General features: G+C 40.6%; 1 protein-coding gene across 8 annotated transcripts in view; it reads right to left on the bottom strand.

Moving 5' to 3' along the window:
* The window catches only part of UBN1 (ubinuclein 1), a 39,062-nt gene that overhangs the window by 13,295 nt on the left and 4,595 nt on the right, over nucleotides 1-21,172 (bottom strand). For 6 of the 8 annotated variants that reach the window (XM_059693041.1, XM_059693045.1, XM_059693042.1 and 3 more), the window contains 11 exons: nucleotides 19,893-20,180; nucleotides 16,484-16,570; nucleotides 15,847-15,942; nucleotides 15,379-15,513; nucleotides 14,357-14,460; nucleotides 13,225-13,663; nucleotides 6,985-7,055; nucleotides 5,602-5,731; nucleotides 5,310-5,428; nucleotides 5,030-5,158; nucleotides 4,699-4,845 (listed from right to left, as the gene is read on the bottom strand). In XM_059693041.1, the coding sequence (XP_059549024.1) occupies nucleotides 4,699-4,845; nucleotides 5,030-5,158; nucleotides 5,310-5,428; nucleotides 5,602-5,731; nucleotides 6,985-7,055; nucleotides 13,225-13,663; nucleotides 14,357-14,460; nucleotides 15,379-15,513; nucleotides 15,847-15,942; nucleotides 16,484-16,570; nucleotides 19,893-20,141 (1,706 nt within the window). In that variant the 5' untranslated portion in view covers nucleotides 20,142-20,180. The remainder of the gene's footprint in view (nucleotides 1-4,698; nucleotides 4,846-5,029; nucleotides 5,159-5,309; nucleotides 5,429-5,601; nucleotides 5,732-6,984; nucleotides 7,056-13,224; nucleotides 13,664-14,356; nucleotides 14,461-15,378; nucleotides 15,514-15,846; nucleotides 15,943-16,483; nucleotides 16,571-19,892; nucleotides 20,181-21,172) is intronic. The other 2 variants (XM_059693048.1, XM_059693049.1) reach the window with 2 other exon arrangements.

Raw genomic sequence — 21,172 nt, 5'->3', positions numbered from 1 at the left:
CAAACCCCAGTGATAAGGCAACTTATCAATGATTCTATCTCATTACTGATGTCTCTCTCTCTCTCCTTTCCTCTCTGAAATCAATAAAAAAATATTTTTAAAGATCAATGGAAAAAAATATCCTCATTCCTCGAGTGTTGGCAAAGGAGAAAAGGGAACCCTCATTTAGCAATTAGCGAACTGAATTCAAGGATTCTAAATTGGTGCAGTCACTAGAAAACAGTATGAAGGTTCCTCAAAAAATTAAAAATAGAACTACCATATAACCCACCATTTTCACTTCTGGGTATTTACCCAAAGAAAGCCAAACACTAAATCAAAAAGATGTATGCTCCTCTATGTTCATCGCAGCATTATTTACAATAGCCAAGATGTGAAAGTAATCCAAATATCCATCAACAGACAAATGGATAAAGAAGATGTGGTACATACATAAAATGGAATATTACTCAGCCATAAAATTGAAAGAAATCTTGCCATTGTGACATGGATGGACCCAGATGGTATTGTGCTTAAGTGAAATAAATCAGAGAAAGACATATACTATATCATTTCACTTAAATGTGGAATCTAAAAAAAGAAAAAAAAAAGAAATGAACAAAGAAAATAGAAACTAACAAATACAGAGAACAAATTGTTGGTCACCAGGCAGGAGGGGCATTGGTGGGAAATACGTGAAAGAGATTAAGAACAAATTGCCAGTTATAAAAATAGTTACATGGGTGTAAAGTACATCATAGAGAAATAGTCAACAATATTGTAATAATCATGTATGGTGTCCAGATGGTACCAGACTTACTATGGTGATCACTTTGTAAGGTATTTAAATGTCTAATGACTATGTTTAACACCTGAAACTAATAATAATGTATGTCAAATGTAATTGAAAAATAAATTTTAAATGAAATCTGCTGGGCACCTCTGCCCTGCCAGGCACCAAGTCATCACAATGATAGCCTTCCTACTCCAGCAAGGACAAGTTGGAGCACTGAAGACTATGCTTCTACAAGACACTTGCTCCTACAGCTTATCTCTTTGTAGAATCCAGAGTGACGAGGATCTCTGCCACCGAATCTCAAGAAGCAAAGTCCACCAAAAATGCCGGCATGAGCAGCTGCACCTTCTGAGTTGTTATACAACATCACCTACAAGAATCTCCAGCATCATGACTACACCATGAACACCTTCTTAGACCTAAACCTGTACTTCTTGAAATTTTGGTTGCCTGAGCCCTCTTCCAGATGAGTGTCTCCTTGCTATTGAGAGCTCAGTTTAATGATTACCCTTACGTCATCTGCGGCATTCTTGCCTGCAAAATAAAGTCCACTCAAGTCATGAAAAAAGAGACTCAAGCCCTGGCAGGATAGAGCGTCAACCTGCAGACTGAAGGGTGCCAGGTTCGATTCTGGTCAAGAGAACATGCCTAGGTTGCGGAATCGATCCCCAGTGGGGATCGTGTTGGAGGCAGCCAATCAATGATTCTCTCTCATCACTGATGTTTCCATCTCTCTCTCCCTCTCCCTTCCTCTCTGAAATCAACAGAAATATATATATTTTTAAAAAAGACTCAAATAATCAAAATCAGAAAGTGGGGACATTAAAAAAGAAACAAATAGCCCTGGCTGGTGTGATCAATGGTTAGAACATCGGCCCACTCACTGAAGGGTACAAACCTGGGTTGCAGGTTCCACCCCCAGCCCAGTGGGGATGCATGCGAGAGGCAACCAATTGATGTGTCTCTCTCACATCAATGTTTCTGTTTCTCTCTCTCTCTGTCTCTCTCTCCCTCCTTCCCCCTTCCTCCCTTCCATTCTCTCTTAGAAAATCAATGGGAAAAATGTCCTCGGATGAGGATTAACAAAATAAATAAAAATATATATTTTTTAAAGTCAATACATATAAATCAGTTGTATTTCTACACATGAATAATTCTATTCACAATTGAAAGGGTTAACTGGAGAAAGCAAGGCTTGAGCCTTACAAAATCTAACAAATGTCAAAGGGAAAGCTCGTTCTGTTAGCCTAAGCCTTGCACAAACATGCTCCCCTTGAGTGGTTATTTTACAGAAATTCCTGAAGACCATCACCCCTGCACAGCCCTTCACTCCCCCCCTCCCAACCCCCCGCAGCTCTCCATGAGCACATAAAAAGCCTGCTCCTTCCCCAATTCACCGCTGGCTCTTTCTTGAGTCAGACCATCTGCACCCAGGTGCCTCGAATAAACATCATTTTGATTACACTGAGCCTTGAAACCTTGGCCCTACCCCAAACCTTTCAACAATATTTTTTTAAAACTTAGAAATTAACTTCACCAAGGACATGAAAAACTTACAGAATGAAAACAAAACATGGCTGAAATAAATTAAAGTCAACATAAATAAATGGAAATACATGCCACATTCATAGATTAGAAGACTTAATATTATTACAATGTTAATATTACCCAAAGTATTCTACAGATTAAATGCAATCCCTTTCAAAATGTCAAAGACAATTTTTTACAGAAATAGAAAACCCATTCTAAAGTTTACATGGAATCTTAGGAAACTGGAAGACTCACAACTCCTGGTTTCAAAACTACTGCAAAGCTACAGTAATCAAAATAGTGTGGTCTTGACATAAAGACAGACATGTAACCCAATGGAGTAACAGAGAGCCCAGAAATAAACCCTCACATATATGGTCAAATAATTTTGATAAGCATGCCAAAACCATTTAGTAGGGGAAAGAACATTTCTTTTAACAAATGGTGCTGGGAAAAGTGGATATCCACATGCAAAAGAAAGAAGTTGGCCCCTCACCTATATACAAAATATACAAAAATTAACTCAAAATGGATCAAGGAAATTAATGAAAGACCCAAAACAATAAAACTCTTTGAAGAAAACATAGGATAAAAGCTTCATGACATTGGATGTGGCCATCATTTCTTAGATATAACAACACAGGCACAGCAAGAGAAAATACAAATTGAACTGCATGAATACTTAAAAAGTTGTGCATCAAAAGACACTATACGCAGAGTAAAAAGGCAACCCACAGAATGAAAGAAAATATTTCTAAATTATATATCTGATAAGGGATTAATAGCCAGAATATATAGATAACTCCTAAAATACAACAAAAAACAAGTAAATTTTAAAATGGGCAAAAGACTTATATAGACATTTCTCCAAAGACATACAAATGGCCAATAAGTATTTAACAAGATACTCAACATCCTTAATCATAAGGGAAATGCAAATCAGAATTGCAATGAGATACCACTTCACACCTATTAGGATTAGGATGGCTACAATAAAATAAACCATAAACAAGTATTGGTGAGGATGTGGGGAAACTGAAATGCTGTGCACTGTTAGTGAAAATGTAAAATAGCCACTGTGGAAATTCCTCAAGAAAGTAAACATAGAATTACCATATCATCCAGCAATTCCCCTTCTGGGTACATATAAACACCAAAGAACTGAAAGTAGGGTCTCAATATATTTGTACATCCATGTTAATAGGAGCATTATTCACAACAGCTAAAATATGGAAGCAACGTAACTATCCATTGACAAATGGATAAGCAAAATGCGATACATATATACAATGGAATGTCAGTCAGCCTTAAAAACGAAGGAAATTCTGTGCTATGCTACAACGGGGATAAACCCTGAGGACATTTTGCTAAGTGAAGTAAGCCAGTCACAAAAAGATAAATACTGAATGACTCCACTTATATGAGGTACTTAAGAGTAGTCAAATTTAGAGAGACAGAAAGTAGGATGCAAGTGTCTATGGGGAGAGGGAAACATGAAATTATCATTTAATGGGTACAGTTTCAGTTTTATAAGACGAAAAGATTTATGAAGATAGATGGTGGTGATGGCTACAACAATGTCAATGTATGTAATACCATTGAACTGTGCACTTAAAAATGGTTATGATGGGCCCTGGATGGTTTCGCGCTCAGTGGTTAGAGCGTTGGCATGCAGAATGAAGGGTCATGGGTTCAATTCCCAGGCCCGTACCTCAGTTGCAGGTTCCCCAGCCCCAGTAGCGGTGTGTGCAGGAGGCAGCCAATTGATGTCTCTCTCTTACATGGATGTTCTCTCTCCCTCTCTCCATCCCTTCCCCGCTCCCTCCCTTCCTCTCTCCCTCCCTTCCTTCTTTCTCCCTCCCTTCCACTTTCTCTAGAAATCAATGGAAAAAATATCCTCAGATGAGGATTTAAAAAAAGGTTAAGATCATAAATTTTATCTTAAGTATATTTTACCACAATAAAACATTTTTTAAAAAAAACCCTAGCTCCAGCCAACTTTGGGTATTGCAGATGTAGCCTATTCATGGGAAGCTACATAATACAAAGCAGCCTATGAGAAAAGTCTAGCACTTAACTCCAATAATCAGTCAGCTCTGCTACTTGCAAATGAGACTTCTGTTCGGAACATTAAGATGTTTCCATCTCTCAGCTTCCAGTAGGAGCCATCATCTCAACACATGGAAGGGCAGACTGAGGTTGGAAGGGCATGGAGCCCCAATTCCTCATGCCCCCCAATTCCTCATGCGAAATTACAGTTGAGTCAACCAGACAGTGGGTCCCTGAGAGAAGGAACCCTATTGACTTGGCACAATAGAAGCACTCAAATATTTCTTTACTGCAAGAATATTCACCTCGTCACACTGACCACATGGCTGTTCATGGGCACTCACCTGGCCTGCATCCAGCCTTTAGGCCAGAGAGGTCTAACCTCAGCATCCAAAAACACCTTCACATAATCCTCCCAGGAATGGACTTTGTTGTTCTTCTCCAGATCATAGCTCTCCAGTTTTATCCTCACCACATGGCAGAGCAGCTCCCTAAGGAGTAGGCAAAAGTCAGAAACTTCAAACCACCCCAAATGCTTCTTCAAGGTTTTAATCATGTGCTTTCACCAGCCCTGATTAAAGTAAATGATTCTAACCTTCATTAGAAATACGGGAACATGCTCAGACACTGGCCCCACAAACCCTCCAATGAGGCAAGGACCCAGTTTGGGCACACCTGATTTCATCATTCCACTGAAATTTCTTCCGGGGTCCCATTATCCTCCTGCCCCCCTTTTCTTCATCTTCTTCCTCATCAGAACAAATCCGTTCTCTCTGCTCCTTGTCTTTCTCTTCTTCCAGCATCCTACCGGGTGAACAGAATTAAACAGGACCCTAAAGTCACCACAGGAAAACTACTTTCTCCTGTGTCCACTGCGTCCCTTTTGTCCCCCATCCCCTGGGACCTCTAAGATAAGGAGGTGGGAATACTGATGAGAGTGATGGCACATACTTACTTAGCAACCTTGGCTTGTGTGTGGGCCTGGCATTCATCCTGGTACTTGGCCATCTGCTCTGGCATTGCCCTGCCAATGGCTTCCTTAAGTTTCTGGAGAGGCTCCTTCAGACGCCCCCCCTGCAGAGAGCAGGACATATCATAAATCTGTTTTATGTACCTCTTCTTATACTGAGGACCCACTACAGAAATAATCGCAGAGGCAGTGCAACAGCACCTGTGACATCTGTGAAGACTCAGTCACCCCTCCTCTGGGCCCCAAAGCCAACATGTTCCACTGCAGAGTCACCCACCTGTTCACAGAGGTGAAGTTTTCGAGCACGCTTGACGAGAGTGTCCTTGCTGCAGGGCAGGAATGAAGCAAGATAGGCATATACCCCAGAACGAACCTGGCTACTCAGCTCCCGAGTTTGCACCTCTATGCTGAAGAACAGAATAGTTATCAATGGGCCACAGCCCAGGCATATTCTTTCATCATTACATCATCTTACCATAGACAGGAAAGCTAGGAGCCAAGAGCAGGTAAAATCTTATCTCATCACACAATGCAACCAAGTGGCCGGTGCAACAGACCTCCAACAGTCACCAAACAAAAATTCCCAAACCTGATGAACCTGGCTGAGTAAAGTGGACTAAGGCTCTCAGGTCCAAGACAAGACCAAGTCCAACGTTATCAGAGCCCAAGAGAACAATCTCTGCAATATTAAATTTCATAAATGAAAAAGACAGAAAAGCTTACTGGAAGGTAACTGAGTTACTTGGGGTCAATATTTTCTAAAAGCACTTCCTTACTATTCCAGTTCCCAGTCCTATCCCTGATCAGGAAGTCAGGGAAATTCTCATCCCTCCAGTGTCCCCATCTAGACAAGCAAAACACTATTTCAAATAGTCTTGGATCCCTTGAGCTCTCCCTATTTGGCATACGCTAACAGGCATTGTGGGCATAAAGCTCCTATCTCTGCTGATCCTCAGGTGCTCTCCACAGCCCAGGCGTCCTGACCTGGCCAGGCAAGGTACTTTGCTAGAATATCCCTAAGTCCTGACAACCTTCTTACATGTGAAAAATCCTCTGCTGTTGAGCAGCAAGCTTCCTCTGCTACATAGTGCAAAATGTAACCAGGAGAGAAGCGGTAAAGCTAGAGAGCCACATACAAAGAATCTGTTTTGGATTTAGGTGTGTAGGGTTGTTTTGTTGTTGCTTTGCTTTTTTAACCCAATTCATACAGTGTAGCATCTCAGAGGTTCAGGCATTTGGGAGAAGTATTACAGGATGGTGCACACTGGCCCTGGGAGGAGAAGTGACAGCAAGGAAAGAATGACCAGGTACGCTGAGTAGCACCCAGGAGAGCAGGCCCCTGGCTGTACCAAATCATCTCTTACTTTTCCCAGAGACAGGCAGGCAACACCTTCTTTTTCATCTCATGTTTGCCACAAAATCCACTTCCAACGGGCCATGACAGTGTCTAATAATGTCTGCTACCTAAGATTAGTAAGGTCTATTATTTCCTAGAGACAAATATTTTGTGTGCCCTCCCTCTTTAAAAAGAACAATAAAACAAAAATAATTTTTTAAAAATCTCATCAGTGGTCAACTTTATGTAGTTCAATCACACTCCCAATACCCTGGCCTGCTCAAACCCAGGCATGCTAACAGTAAAGAAACAAAAGATACTCACTCTAAGAGGATGCCATTAATATCCTGGGTGAAGAACTTCTGTCTGCTCTCTCCCTCAGCAGCTCTGGCAGCCTGGTTCATAGCAGACAGTAACATCCATTAGTGCACTTTCCCCACAGCGCCCTCACATTCACCCACAGGCACAAGAGCAGTCAGTCCCTACTGAACACCTATCGATAAAGTCCTCACCATGCCCACCTGTGATCACTATATGCTCTAGAAATGGTATATCCAGCTCTTTTCAAATGCTGCTGAAACATCTATGGACTGTCTATTCTGCCCGGGACTTGAAATAAAGTCACATAAAAGAAAATCAGAGTCAAAGCAATCATTGTGCATTTGATTTTGCCAACTAGCTAACTTTTGTTCCCAGCACTCTATCATCTAAATTACAAGTTGGAATTTGCCATACATCTGCAGTACAAAAACAATCAAGAACTGTTTTTAAACCTGAAATATTTGATGACCTTTATCTACCAAAATAATAATAATGTGCTGCATTAGCATTTAAGAACATTATAATTCTCTGAAAATTCATAATTTACTTACAGTATATCACAAACTCCATTACCCAGACCATTGGAATTACTAACATACCTTACTACCTATTAACACAAGATATAACAGGTTACTATACAATGTTTTGCTTCCTATGAGAACACAGTTAACATCTGGATGGCAAGCTTGGAAACCCACAGCAAGCAGCCACAGCCCTGAAAGCACAAGTGAGGAAAGCTAACTGCCAAAGTCTTAACCAGTGATTCTCATAGTTGGCTTCACACTGAAATCACCTGGCAGCTTTACCCACCCTGGACCAATCACATCAGAATCTCTAGGAACAAGGCTCATGAATTTGTAGTCTTTAAAAAAAGACTAAGTATCAGTACTCTTTAAAAGTAACTCTTGTGACTCTAAAGTACAGAGAGGATTGAGAGTCACTGATCTAAACCCTAGAGTGGCTGGTCCAAAGGCTTTAGGCAAAGTAAAACTGCAGGCATGGTATACAATATAATAATGATGGCAAACAAAGGCAATAAGGTGACTACCTAAAATGAAATGTTCAATCCTGATCAAGCCCTCTGAAACAGCAGGCACCAATAACTATCCTCCACTTTCATCTCATCCCACTTGCCTTCCTCACTAAGTCCTTGTCCTACCTCTGACTACTCCACCTGTCTCTTCCACTAGTTCGTTCATTACAGATGGACCCCCCAAAGTTCTACTTAGAACTCACTTCTCCCAGTAACACCTTCCCCTTCACAGCTTCAAAAACACCACAAATGCACATAGGTCTCTGTAATCTAAATCTCTAGCAGTGGTTCTTAACCTTCTGGCCCTTTAAATACAGTTCCTCATCTTGCGACCCAACCATAAAATTATTTTTGTTGCTACTTCATAACTGTAATGTTGCTACTGTTATGAATTGTAATGTAAATCTGATATGCAGGATGGTCTTAGGCGACCCTTGTGAAAGGGTCGCTCGACAGCCAAAGGGGTCTCGACCCACAGGTTGAGGACCACTGCTCTAGAGTAAACCTTTTATTCTAAGCCCTAATCAGAATTTCCAACTACTTCTAAGAAATTTCCTATTATATCTATAAATGGATGACCCTCTGGTATACAAACCCAACTTATGCTCATAGAGAACAAGAACTGAATCTTATTCATCAATATATTTCCCATATCGACCTATTATATAATAGATGCCTAGTAAATGCCAGCTGAGTGGATGAACAAATGAACAGATAGCATTGAAAAAATGCAAATTAGAGGAAGGAAAACTCAGTATCAAACAACCAAATATAACTTGCAGCTTCTTCAAGATCCCTTGGCTATAGGATGGCACAGAAGCCTGAAATGAAAGGAGTCAAATGGATGGATGGAATGGTAGAAAGAAATGATGTGACTTTTAACCCATTCATCTGCCAATTCCTTATACTTTCAGAAGGATTTGGAATTCTAACTTGGCACTTTTAATGTACTGCAATTATGATGTTAGTTTAAGAGACAATAAAACCAAGCCATTCTTTTGCTTAAGCTTATACACTACTAGTTGTAAGATCCAGAAGCATCTTCATAGTATTCAACCTAATTACTTCAACATGTACTTCAAATGCCCCACTGTTTATCAGACCCATCATTAAAGATTTTTTTTTCCTGATGCCTTTTTGATTGTGTAGACAGTATCTCTGAGGGTCTGTTTTTATATTGAAGATAATTAGTCAAGTCCTACATTTTTACTTTTTAAAGATTTTTTTATTTTATTTTACTGATTTTTAGAGAGAGTGGAAGGGAGAGGGAAAGAGAGAAATATCAATGTGAGAGCAAAACATTGATCAGCTGCCTCCTGAACGCCTCCTATGTGGGATCCAGCCTGCAACTCCAGCATGTGCCCTGACCGGGATTTGAACCAAATGGCAACCTTTTGGTACATGGGACAATGCCCAACCAACTGAGTGAGCCACGCTGGCCAGGGAAAGTGCTGCATTTTAAAATACAACCTAAGGGACATCCTTGCCCAAGGAGTTGAATGAACCGATCAATCCAAGATTAAACAGAAAGTAAGCCTGGCCAGCATGGCTCAGTGGTTGAGTGTTGACCTATGAACCAGGAGGTCATGGTTCGATTCCCGGTCAGGGCACATGCCTAGGTTGTGGGCTTGATCCCCAGTGTGAGGCATGCAGGAGGTAGCCGGTCAGATTCTCTCTCATCACTGATGTTTCTATCTTTTTCTCCCTCTCCCTTCCTCTCTGAAATCCATAAAAAAAATACATTTTTTTAAAAAATAGGAAGTAAAGTTAAGCCAGCCAGATCATGCTGAACTACAGTAGTTCCAATAGCCTTTTAATAAGCTGTTTTATTTATTGTAAGAAAAGCCACTTATAACCTTTCGGCACCTAGTTCAGAACCTTATATACCATACCTGTTTTTGCTGAACAGAATGAAATCTGTCATAATTTTTTTTTTAAAGAAGATCAAACAGGTTAGTTTTTTCCAACCTTATCCTTCTTGGATCCATGTCTCCCTGGATTTGCAATGCAGGGGTTCTAACTCAGTAGGACAGTAAGCAGGTAAGAGCAGCAGGGTGGGTGACATGGGGTCTCTGTTTATTTTCTAGTCTTAGTACTGTTCCCATTTTATGCTTGACTAAAGAGGACCAAAACAGACCTGGGTCATCTGTATGAACCAGGTTGAGAGGCTGCCAACCTAAGGGGGCAACACACCTGAGCTTTACAACAAACAAAACAAAAGACACATTGAATCAAATCACTGGATTCTCTGGGGCCCATAAAATGTACAGTTCAAGGGAGTAAGAAATTAAAAATGGGTATGAGAAGAAAACAGTAAATAATATATGGGCAGCATTCACCGAGGTCACCCTCTTGGAGGGCCTCTTTAGCATACTTAAACTTTCAAATATATTTTTCAAAGTTTTAAGTATCACTTCTAGCTAGAAAATAAATCTAATTTGTTTCCCACAGAAAAAAATTTTCCATAAGGGATGACATCAGATTAGAATCCGCTTATGTTCTGTGGTAGACCTCAAACAGGACCACATTTTCCTCCCCTCCCAGAACATGCATTCCTGCCACAGGAAGAGGTGGTCTCTAGTTCCCCAACCCTCCAATCGGTGTGCACTTGTGACTCACTTTACCAATACAGTGTGGCAAAAGTGATGTGGTACATACAACTTCTAAGGCTAGATTTTAAGGGCCTTATGACTTCTACAATGACCCTCTTGAAATATTGCCCTGAAACTGCCATGCACTGAAAAAAGACTAGGAAGACCAGAGGAGAGAGAGGCCCCACCGTCCCAGCACCCAGCCATCTTGCCAGCTGAGTGCAGGTACAAGAGAGCACCCAGATAGGACAAAGAAGAACCACCCAGCCAACCCACAGAATCAGGAGAAAGGAATTGCTGTTTGAAGTCACTGTTTTGGGATAGTTTTTTAGTTAACAGTAGAAACTGATACATGTATCATCTAAGGCCAAGATTTAAAATCTAAACAAATTATTATTAAAATAAAAGCAATAAGAAGAAAAAAAGAAAAATGAAGGGAGTGAAAAAGTGAGAAATACATAACATTGCTAATGTTATCGTTATATACATCAAGTTTAATTTAAGCTTTTAAAATGCAATATCCAGTTCAAGATCTAGGTTAGGGCTCCTTATTAAGGATCCAAATACCCATGTACGGCTTTTGAAATTCTATACAATTCCTGTATACATAGGCATTTTTCCCTAGGAAGACTATCTTTCCCACCATAATCTCAGGAGGGCCTGAGTCTAGAGCACTCATGCACATGGTCTGGAGGCTCCAAGTGTCCCAAGTGCAGGACCCTGTAGGAACAAAGCACCTGGGGATCCTTAGAAGTGGCATTAAGTAACTTTCTAAAATAAGCCTTCTTTTTCATGCAACCATTAAAAGTGATGAGGGCTTTATAATATTTATTAAGTGAAGAAAGCAGGAAACAATTATTCACAACTATAATTACAACTACATAAAAACATATACACAGAGGCTAGAAAAGAATATGTAAATTAAAAATAGTTTTCAGATTGTCAGGATGATGGGTAATTCCCACTTTCCACCTCATTTCCCAAAGTCTTTTTTTAATGCTGTTATAGAAGCGTCAGAAAATGACTAACGTATCAATTTCACATTTGAACATTATATTTTTCAAGCCAGTACATCAAACTCTCCTGGTCACCACTGCCCCACCAGAACCCAAGCCTACCTTACCTATGGAATCCTGAACTCTCTCTCCATTGTGCCCAAGAGATAACTGAGACTTGGCAGTCACTGAGGAAGGACAGCTTGCTCACAGTGTCCATCCAGAGCACTCCAGAAAGTGAGGCTTTCTTGAATCACAGCCCAATGCTGTTTCACGTTATGTCACTTTGTTTCCACTAAATTTGTCCATCTTTCCCAAGAAAGGGAAATATGAGTATAAGTCATTAGACTAGAATACAACCTGTGGTGGGAGTCAGGACACATCCAAGAATTGCTTTGACTTTTCTCTAAAAAACGACTAACTACTGCCACACATACCTTATTCAACTTACTTAACATGACTTTCAGATGCTACAAAACAATTTGATTACAAACCGAAGGATTGAAAAGAACAAGGAGTAATGGTTGACATAAATTCTGAGAGTAAATATAGGACAGTATGCTCAAACATGTCAAGTTCAGATTCAACTACTTCCAACTTAATGTCCTATTAAGATATACTCTGAGTGTGGTACAATTCATTTAAATCGTTACATTCAAATAGAACACCTCACACAAACTAATGAAAATAAATAGTTTAGTTTACTTCGTATATTGTATTCAAATATTTTTTGGAAGTGAGAAAATCATTGGTAGCACTAGTTAACATTTACCCTGCCCTAAAACACAAGGGATATTATACCTATAGTGATTCTGGAACATTATGAGAATCACTGGTTTAAAACTTATAGCTATATAAAATAAAAATAAAACCTTACAGCTATGGAGTGTAAATGCCACAGGAGCTGCATGACAAGCCCAAGGTGAAAGGTTACTTTAACTGAAGGGTCAATGTCATCATGACTAACAACCCATGCTTGGTTTATAGGTTACTGAATTGACAGTTCTTAGTACTCTAGGGATCAATTCTGTTACCAGGGAAAAACAGCAATGGCTGCTCATTCTGATAGTTGTTGCTGTTTTTAATAGAGCATGAACAGCATTTCAGGTTCTGCTCCTTTTCATTTATCACCATTTAGGCATTCTGTAATCAGTACCTAACATAGATGACATGCAAGTCTAGGGAGCAACTGAAACCCAGTGACAATTAAGTATATACTCTATGTGTAACATGTCTGCAAACTTTTATGAATTTCCAATTACTAATAAAAAGGTGGATCTCTGCCTTAGCTGCTTGCTACCAACATTAGGTCAGTCTATCACACAAAAGGAAAAATACTCTGTGGGAAAGGAACCTACAGGCAGAAAATAGAGAGAAAACTCTCCCCAGAAGAAAGTATATTTTCTAAGAGTTAAAGAACCACAAAAGGTCTAAAAATGATATCTGACAAGCAGAGCTTACACTGTTTCCTCACTTGGGATGAGAAGAGAGCCTGGAAAAGATTACAGTAAAATTGCCAATTCACTAAGAGTTGCTCTGGGCAGCAAGCTTCACGCAGTGCAGAACCAGTGTCAATCTGCCCAAACCGCTTCCAGGAAAGCCTGGCCTCTCTGTGTCACCATACCTGAGCCAGCTCCTTAACGCGCTTCTCCAGGGGTGCAGGCAGGCCTTCAGGGAGGGAAGAGGGCTGCCTGAATTCCTGGTCCAGTCCCACCCCAAGGGAATCGCTTTCATCATCCATATCGCGGAAGGGGCTTCCTTCTGGAGACTCACTGAGCAGATGCTCCAAGTCCAAATCAGTCAGTGAGTCCATGGCAGTGGCTGCCTGAAGCAAGTCATTGTCAGAAGTGGAGCCGAAGAGCGACAGCAAGGGGTCAGAGGTGCCCTCCAATTCCCGTAGGCCCTGAGCTTCTGTTGACGAGACCGCTACAGACTTATGCTCTTCGTCCCTCTTTCTCTGAGACTCTTTCTCCTTTTGAAATTTCTTTAGCATCTCTTTAACATTCAAAGCCCCAGAATATTTCTTTTTTTTCTTCTCTTTACTGGCATTGAGGGCTGTGAAGCTGCAAATAAGGGGGAAACTGGTTACTAAGGCTGCAGTACACCTCAAAAGGGAAATTCACAGAGGGACTTCAACCCTGTTCCCAGCACAATGGTCTCCAGGAACCTCAGTCACAAGTCCACCCTCCTCCCTCCTCTTGGCACATGGAGCTCCTTCTTACTACGACCAAAGCTTGAGATTTAATACAGGTTAGCAAAACTGTGTCACAAAGTGCTATATACCCAGTGGCTTTTAAAAAACACTGCCAGGCTGAAATAAAAGGATGCAAAAAGGGGATGAGCAAGGAATGTATTGAAAGGGAGAAAACAGGAGCAGCAGCAACTTGAAGGGCAGCTGGGGTGTGACTCAGTGAGGCAAAGAAAGCAGAACCAGAGAAGACAAAGGCAAACAGCAGAGATAGAAGGAAAACTGGGGCAGAGGAGATGTGCCCAAGAGAACAAGAAACAGCAGCAATCATACAGTGACAGAAACCGCCAATACTGACAGTGGGACAGAAAGAACTCTGGATGTCTGACACAAAGAGATGTGAGAGCACTGACTATGCCCCCATGGCACTGTGCGAGGCGTGAGAGGGAATGGAAGGCCAGGCCCAGCTGTCTCATCTGAAGCTGAGAGGAGGAGCACAAGTCAGCTCCTAGGTGTCCTGCCCTAACAGTTCAGATTTCATCCTAGCAAAGAAGCTGCTGCCTCTCACCCGGCTTTGGAAAACTTGGACTTTTTCGATTTCTTCTCCTTGTCATAAGTGTCATCTTTTTTCTTCTTCTTTATCTTCTCACCACCTTCCTTCAACTTCCGCTTCTGAGAATTAAAGACAAGGCACAGTTACACGGTTCCCTCACTCAGGAAGCAAGTACACGACGCAACACTGGCCTTGCTCTGTCCAGGGCATATCCTGATAACTGTCCTACTTTGTTCTTTCATGAACAAAAGGTTTCAGATCAGTTCCTGGACCACAGACCAGTGGCAGGTCAATACAGCCATTTCCACCAACAGTGTCTCCTAGAAGCATCTGGAGCTAAGACAACAGTGGCCATTGTGGGGCCAGAAACCTTTCTAGTTTGAAATGAGCTGTATGTGGGCCCTGCCTCTCATGTTAAACACACAGGCAGTGATAGATTTCAAAATAAACTTATCTTAAGGCTAACTTGTTTTCACTGGGTGACACCCCTAGGAACTGAAGACCTCTACATGTCCATGGAAGAGACAGGGCAATACTATTGCAAACTCCCCTCACTTCACACCCTTCACTGCCCTCATCCCCACCCTGAGATGACCTCAAGAAAGAAATCCCTGCCAAGCCTGCTGGGACCCACAGCACCTCGCTACAGCACAGGTGGGAAAGATGAACTGTCAACCTTGGCACAGCTCATGCCTTTCTGCCAATCTCCTAAGCCAGTGGTCAGCAAACTCATTAGTCAACAGAGCCAAATATCAACAGTACAACGATTGAAATTTCTTTTGAGAGCCTAATTTTTTAAACTTAAACTATATAGGTAGGTACATTGTTATTAACTTAATTAGGGTACTCCTAAGGCTTAGGAAGAGCCACACTCAAGGGGCCAAAGAGCCGCATGTGGCTTGCAAGCCGCAGTTTGCCAACCACTGTCCTAAGCTATCCTAAAACGGCACATATTCCAGCAAGTCACCCACTGACCTCACAAGGTTTGTTTTTTTTTAAAAGCACTTCTGAAATTCAAAAGCGAGCAATGTTCTAACCTTTGGAGATTTTTTCTTCTTTTCTTTAATAAAGTCATCCTCAGATTCTGATGCTTGTCGAAACTGCAGGGTTCCTGAGTTAATGTAAAATCCTCCATACTTTGTAGTCAAAGAAGCAGGAACAAGCTCATCATACTGAAAGGGGAAAAACAAATAGCTGCAATTGCTGCTACTACAGTCCAAAGATGCAGAGCAGATGTTTCCCTATCACATTTCAGACCAAATGCCTACACATGCTTCTGGTCAATCATGACTGTCTGAGCTAGAAGATGTTTTGGGCAGATCTCGTATCCTTTTCAGTGAAGAAACCAAGACCCGGATCAAGGGTATCTCTTCCTCCCTCGTCAGTGCAGCTTCTTCCTCATGCTAAAGGCAGGCCCACTCTGACCCATCCCCTAGCTTCTGGGCCATTACCAGTAGGAGCAAGGATGTGGTCATTCCTATGTGGCATTTTCATTAAGTACGTACCGCCTCAGAGTTATCGATGAAGGAATCGGATTCATCATAACCATACCCCATATCAATCAAGTCCTGTATTCGGTCTTTTCTACGTTTTTTTCCACCCTAAAATTTAAAATAGATTACATGCTTTTTTTTTTTTGTAATTGTGGTAAGAACACATAACGAGATCTACCTTCTTAACAAATTTTTAAGTCTAAGTCACATGCTTTTTTTTAATCCACAGAATTAATTGTTGCCTTTTACCATCAGCTAGTGACTAAAGGGTATAAAGCACTCAACAGTCACACTCCCCCTTCCCAAATCTCCTTCCATAAAGACCTTTTAAAATAAGACAGATTGCATAAAATGGCCTAAGACAGAAGAGACCAAATGACTTCATATGCCATTTACCAAAATATTTATTCTAAGGATCAATTCTAGGGGTAAAATTTATTCTAAGGATAAATTCTAGGGGTCCATTCGTCCATTTAGCTGCATATACTAGTCCTACCACATGCATTTTCTGTATCTTCATGCATTTGTTTATAACTGCATTCTGTTCTCTCCAAGCTCTACACTTGTTTCCACATCAGTGTTGATTAGATGATACTCCACAAAAAAAATGTGGAAATGTCTAGAAACCTCTCACAAAGAGAAATCTTACATATTTTTCTTCAAATTTCCGGGCAAGGGCCTCCATTTTATGCCTTTCCTTTTCTTCATCGTTAAAAGGATCTGAGAGATCTTTCTTCTGTAAAGAGACCATTTCACAAAATAAAAATTACCACCATGTATTCATAATACATTCACTGACTACTCAACACCTATAAAATGCATAATAGTAACAACTGTTTTTCAGAAAAGACAAGGTAGAATACATGCTACTTCCCATCAGTGTTTACCTTAGCAGTTTAAGAAAGAAAAACTTCCATTCATGTAATTCATCAAAACTAAATGCCTACAATTACCCATCACATCACTAGGTCCTGCAGAGCTCCAAATATGGCAAAGGGCCTTTAGTCAGGGATGCTCAACCTATACAGACATGTGTTTCAACGTAGGTGGTTTTTGTCAACCTAAAAATTATTTTATGGACTTAAAAACATTACTGTAAGGAGGGATTCACTTCCAAAGCAGTCAGTGGCTCATAAAGGTTAAGAACTCACTGAATATAGCACAAGTTCTTAAGAGTTATTCTGCTTTTTGGTCAGAAGAATGGTATAAATTTGCTCTTCTCTCAGTTCTACTGAAAATCAAACCTAGGTTCATGGCAGTCCCTTTCTTTGGACATCTATCTTGAAGAATCAGTAATCTCTTTCCTCTCAATGTCAATACTCACTCCAAATATTCTAAGGATAAATTTTAAGGTTTCATTTGTCCATTTAGCACATACACTAGTCCTGCCGCATGCATTTTCTATATCTTCATGCATTTGTTTATAACTGCATTCTGTTCTCTCCAAGCTCTACATTTGCTTCCACGTCAGCGATTAGATGATACTCCACTACAAGAATGTGGAAATGTCTAAAAACCTCTCCTCCTGCCTTCCCAAAATACTACCCCATCTTCAAGGATAACGACTGCCTTGTTTTCCAACAGCTTAGATTAGTTTTGCCTGTTTTTATATTTTATAAAGATGGAATTATACAGTATGAGCAGGAGCAGGGTAAAGAGCAACTGTAAGCATCTACTGTATACCTGTGCACTATGCGAGGCACTGAGGGTAGGTTGGTTGGGTCCCACACTGTAGCATTTCTCTAGTGTAGCTCTTAGTCAGATGGAAATTAGGCTAGTACCTGGCTCACAGAGTGTCTGAGATCATGTTGGGTTTCTGGTGTCCTAGAAAATGTTTTATTTTGTGATTGAGGCACAGGTTACATGGATGTGTTAAGTTTGTGGAAATCCATTAAGCTGTGCATTTATTAGGTGCACTTTTCTTTTTTAAAAACAATGCTTTTATTGATTTTGAGAGAGAGAGAGAAAGGGAGAGGGAGGAGGGGGAGAGATAGAAACATCAACGAGAGAAAAACATCAATCGACTGACTCCTGCATGCCTCCCTCTTGGTGCTACCACACTGGCCTGGCATATGTGCATTTTTCTTAAGTGCATAAACTATATGTATAAAAAAGCCTAACATGCAAATTGTCCCCACGGGAGTTTGACTGGGAGACCAATTGCTTGCTATGACATGCACTGACCACCAGGGGGTGGTGCGGAACAAAGGAAGGCCTCGGCTGGCAGCCAGCAGCAGGGAAAGGAGGCCCCAGCCAGCAACTGGAAGGCCCCAATAAGCCCTGATTGCTGGCCAGGCCTAGGGACCCTACCCGTGCATGAATTTCATGCATCAGGCCTCTAGTTCAATTAATAAATTTATAAAAAAATTTTACAATGTTAATGAGTTACCAAAACATCAATAATAGCTGAAACTGGGTGATGGGTACATGGACTTATTATATTATTCTCTCTAGTTTATGCATGTTTGAGAAGTTCCATACTAAAAAGTAAAAACAAATCCGCCAAGAAAACAAATACAGTAAACCCTCGATATAACAGACTAATTCAGGCGAGGGAGTGCCTGTTAAAGCCGAAAAGTCCATTATATAACAAATTGGGTTTTCTGAATGCATGTTAAAAAATTGAGAAATTAGTTAATTTACCTGTTTTACTTTTATAGACACGTTTGTGTAATTAAAATTATGAAAAGTTTAATTTCACAGAAAGGTTTTCTATATATATCACAGTAATTTTACATCTGTACCAAATAGGTCTAGTAAATGAGTGCATTCCCCAGTCACCAAGAGAAAACAAATGCACACGGCAGGGGCGTGGCTTATCCCACATGGGAACATCAGCTGCCACGTGTCAAAACTGCTGCAGAAAGTCATGCCATGAGACAACACAGCCAATTACCAAAAGAGATGCGGTGTGATCATTTGCTAATCATTCACCGAGCACTGTTTAAGAGCAGTGACTCTTGGATTTAAATATGTAGACTACAGTTGTAGATATGTAATATTTACGTCAGCAAAATTACTAGTGTTTTTTTCAACAGACGACCTATTCGCTAAAATTTGTTAAAAGTAACAGTGAATTGCCCGGCCAGCGTGGCTCGGTGATTGAGCATCAACCTATGAACCTGGAGGTCATGGTTTGATTCCCGGTCAGGGCACATGCCCAGGTTGTGGGCTCAATCCCCAGTGTGGGTCGTGCAGGAGGCAACCAATCAACGATTCTCTCTCATCATTGATGTTTCTATTTCTCTCTCCCTCTCTTTTCCTCTCAAAAGCAATAAAAATGTATTTTTTTTTAAAAAAAGGAACAGTGAATTAATAAAAAAAACTAAACTGATAATTTAATTATAAGCAAATCTTGGTTAAAGCATTTTAAAATTAACAGGGTGTTAATTTTCATATATGACATAAGGAACAGAAATTTTTTCCGTTAAATTCTAAATCCATTAAATCCAGGTTTGCAAAATTGAGGGTTTACTATAGATCGTTTAAAAAACACTTGAAAAATCAAACTGATTCTCAAAAGCTCCCCCAGCAAATAAATAAAACAAGAAAATAAACACAGAAAAATAGGTTTCTATCCTTCTAAGTAACTATCCAGAATATTACTGTGTTGAGAATGGATGAGCAGTGCATATCTTTTCTTGTCTGCCTTCACACGAGGCAGAGTGAGAATCCCTTGGAGTAGAAAAATGTCCAGCATGAAATCCAGCAATGGAACAGCCAGAGACTGGTCACATTTACATATATATAATATTTAGAGCCTTGGCATGAAAAAAATGGTTGTTTCTTTTATTTATATTATTTAGCCATAATTAAAATTAGCTTTGCATGTGCCTTACATTTTCTCTAGCATAAATCAGGAGAATGGTTCTAGAAAGAATTCTATCCCTTCAGGCCTAGGGACAAAACCGGCAAGCCTGGTGCTTGCTTTGGGATGGGTGCCATGATCTCGGGGCAGCCAAAGCCTCCCTAGTCTTGCTTTCACCTCTGGAAGTACTATTTACACATGCTGCCCTGAGCATTAGATCTGCAGTGAGCCTGGGGCCACTGGGGTATACCTTGTCTCCAGTTTGAAGGCCTTTTACTTTTCCTCGTATATTCTTCACAAGCTCTGGGTAGAAGAATTCCGGGCAGCGCTTGTGATCTGGCTCAAAGAGGGTGAGTGTAATCCGAACAGCTGCTGCAGCCGGCTCAGAGTCCTGATGCTGCTCTGCTCCCACAATCTCCTCCTTCCGGGACTTCTTCAAAAACACAGGATTCAGAGAACCTGGGAGAGAGGTGAACTGGACCCTGTGGGGCTCCGACATGGCTACCAACAAGTCTTAGCGGATGTCACTGCATGGCTTCTGTTAACATTGAAAAGAAAGGCCAGGTCAAACCAAGATTTTTCCTGTTCAGTTATACAGATTTAAGTTTAAAAGAATTTCATTGTCAAGAAGAATCCATTGTTCAATTTATCTTAATTACCACTTATTGTTTTTTTTCTGTTTAAATACTATTCATCAAATATAAAAAATTTTCATACATATGAAAATTTCATATATATATGAAATTTTTTTATATATCCTCATTCAGTTATTTCTTTAGCATACTTTCTTCCAGTCTTTTTTTTCTATGTATATTCACTAAATCCTTGACATCAGAGAGCCTTAAAGAATCCTCATAATTGCACAGAACCCTAGAGATATTGTTTTTTTATTTACCCAACATTTTTTTGTTGTTGTTGTTAATCCTCACCCCAGGATATTTTTCCATTGATATTTTTAGAGAGAGTGGAAGGGAGGGGGAAAGACAGAAACATTGATGTAAGAGAGACTTATCGATTGGCTGCCTCCCGCACATGCCCTGACCAGGGCTGGGAATCGAGCCTGCAACCAGGGAATAAGCCCTTGACCAGAATCCAACCCAGATAGCCAAACTGACCAGGGCTCTCCAACACTTTTTTTCTGGCTAAGAATAACCTCTTTTGTAAGACCTCTTTATTTTCATTACCAGCAATTTACTTTCATTTAGAGCCATCCTTCGCCAAGTTTTCATTAGCTCAGAGTAACACCTATCCTGGAATAAGTAAAAAAACCAATATCTCAAGAGTGGTGTAACTAGGCTCACTTCCTAAGACACCAGCTTCTGGCATGGCTCAGTGGCTCAGCATCGACCTATGAACCTGGAAGTCACAGTTCAATTCCTGGTCAGGGTGCATGCCCAAGTTGCAGGCTTGATCCCTAGTGTGGGGCATGCAGGAGGCAGCCAATCAATGATTCTCTCTCATCACTGATGTTTCTCTCTCGCTCTCTCCCTCTCCCTTCCTCTCTGAAATCAATAAAAACATATTTTTTTA

The sequence above is a fragment of the Myotis daubentonii genome, chromosome 4 (assembly GCF_963259705.1).
Source record: "Myotis daubentonii chromosome 4, mMyoDau2.1, whole genome shotgun sequence".
In the NCBI taxonomy this organism is placed as follows: Eukaryota; Metazoa; Chordata; class Mammalia; order Chiroptera; family Vespertilionidae; genus Myotis; species Myotis daubentonii.
Note: the sequence above shows the minus strand (reverse complement) of the source record. Positions and strands in the feature narration are given on the sequence as shown.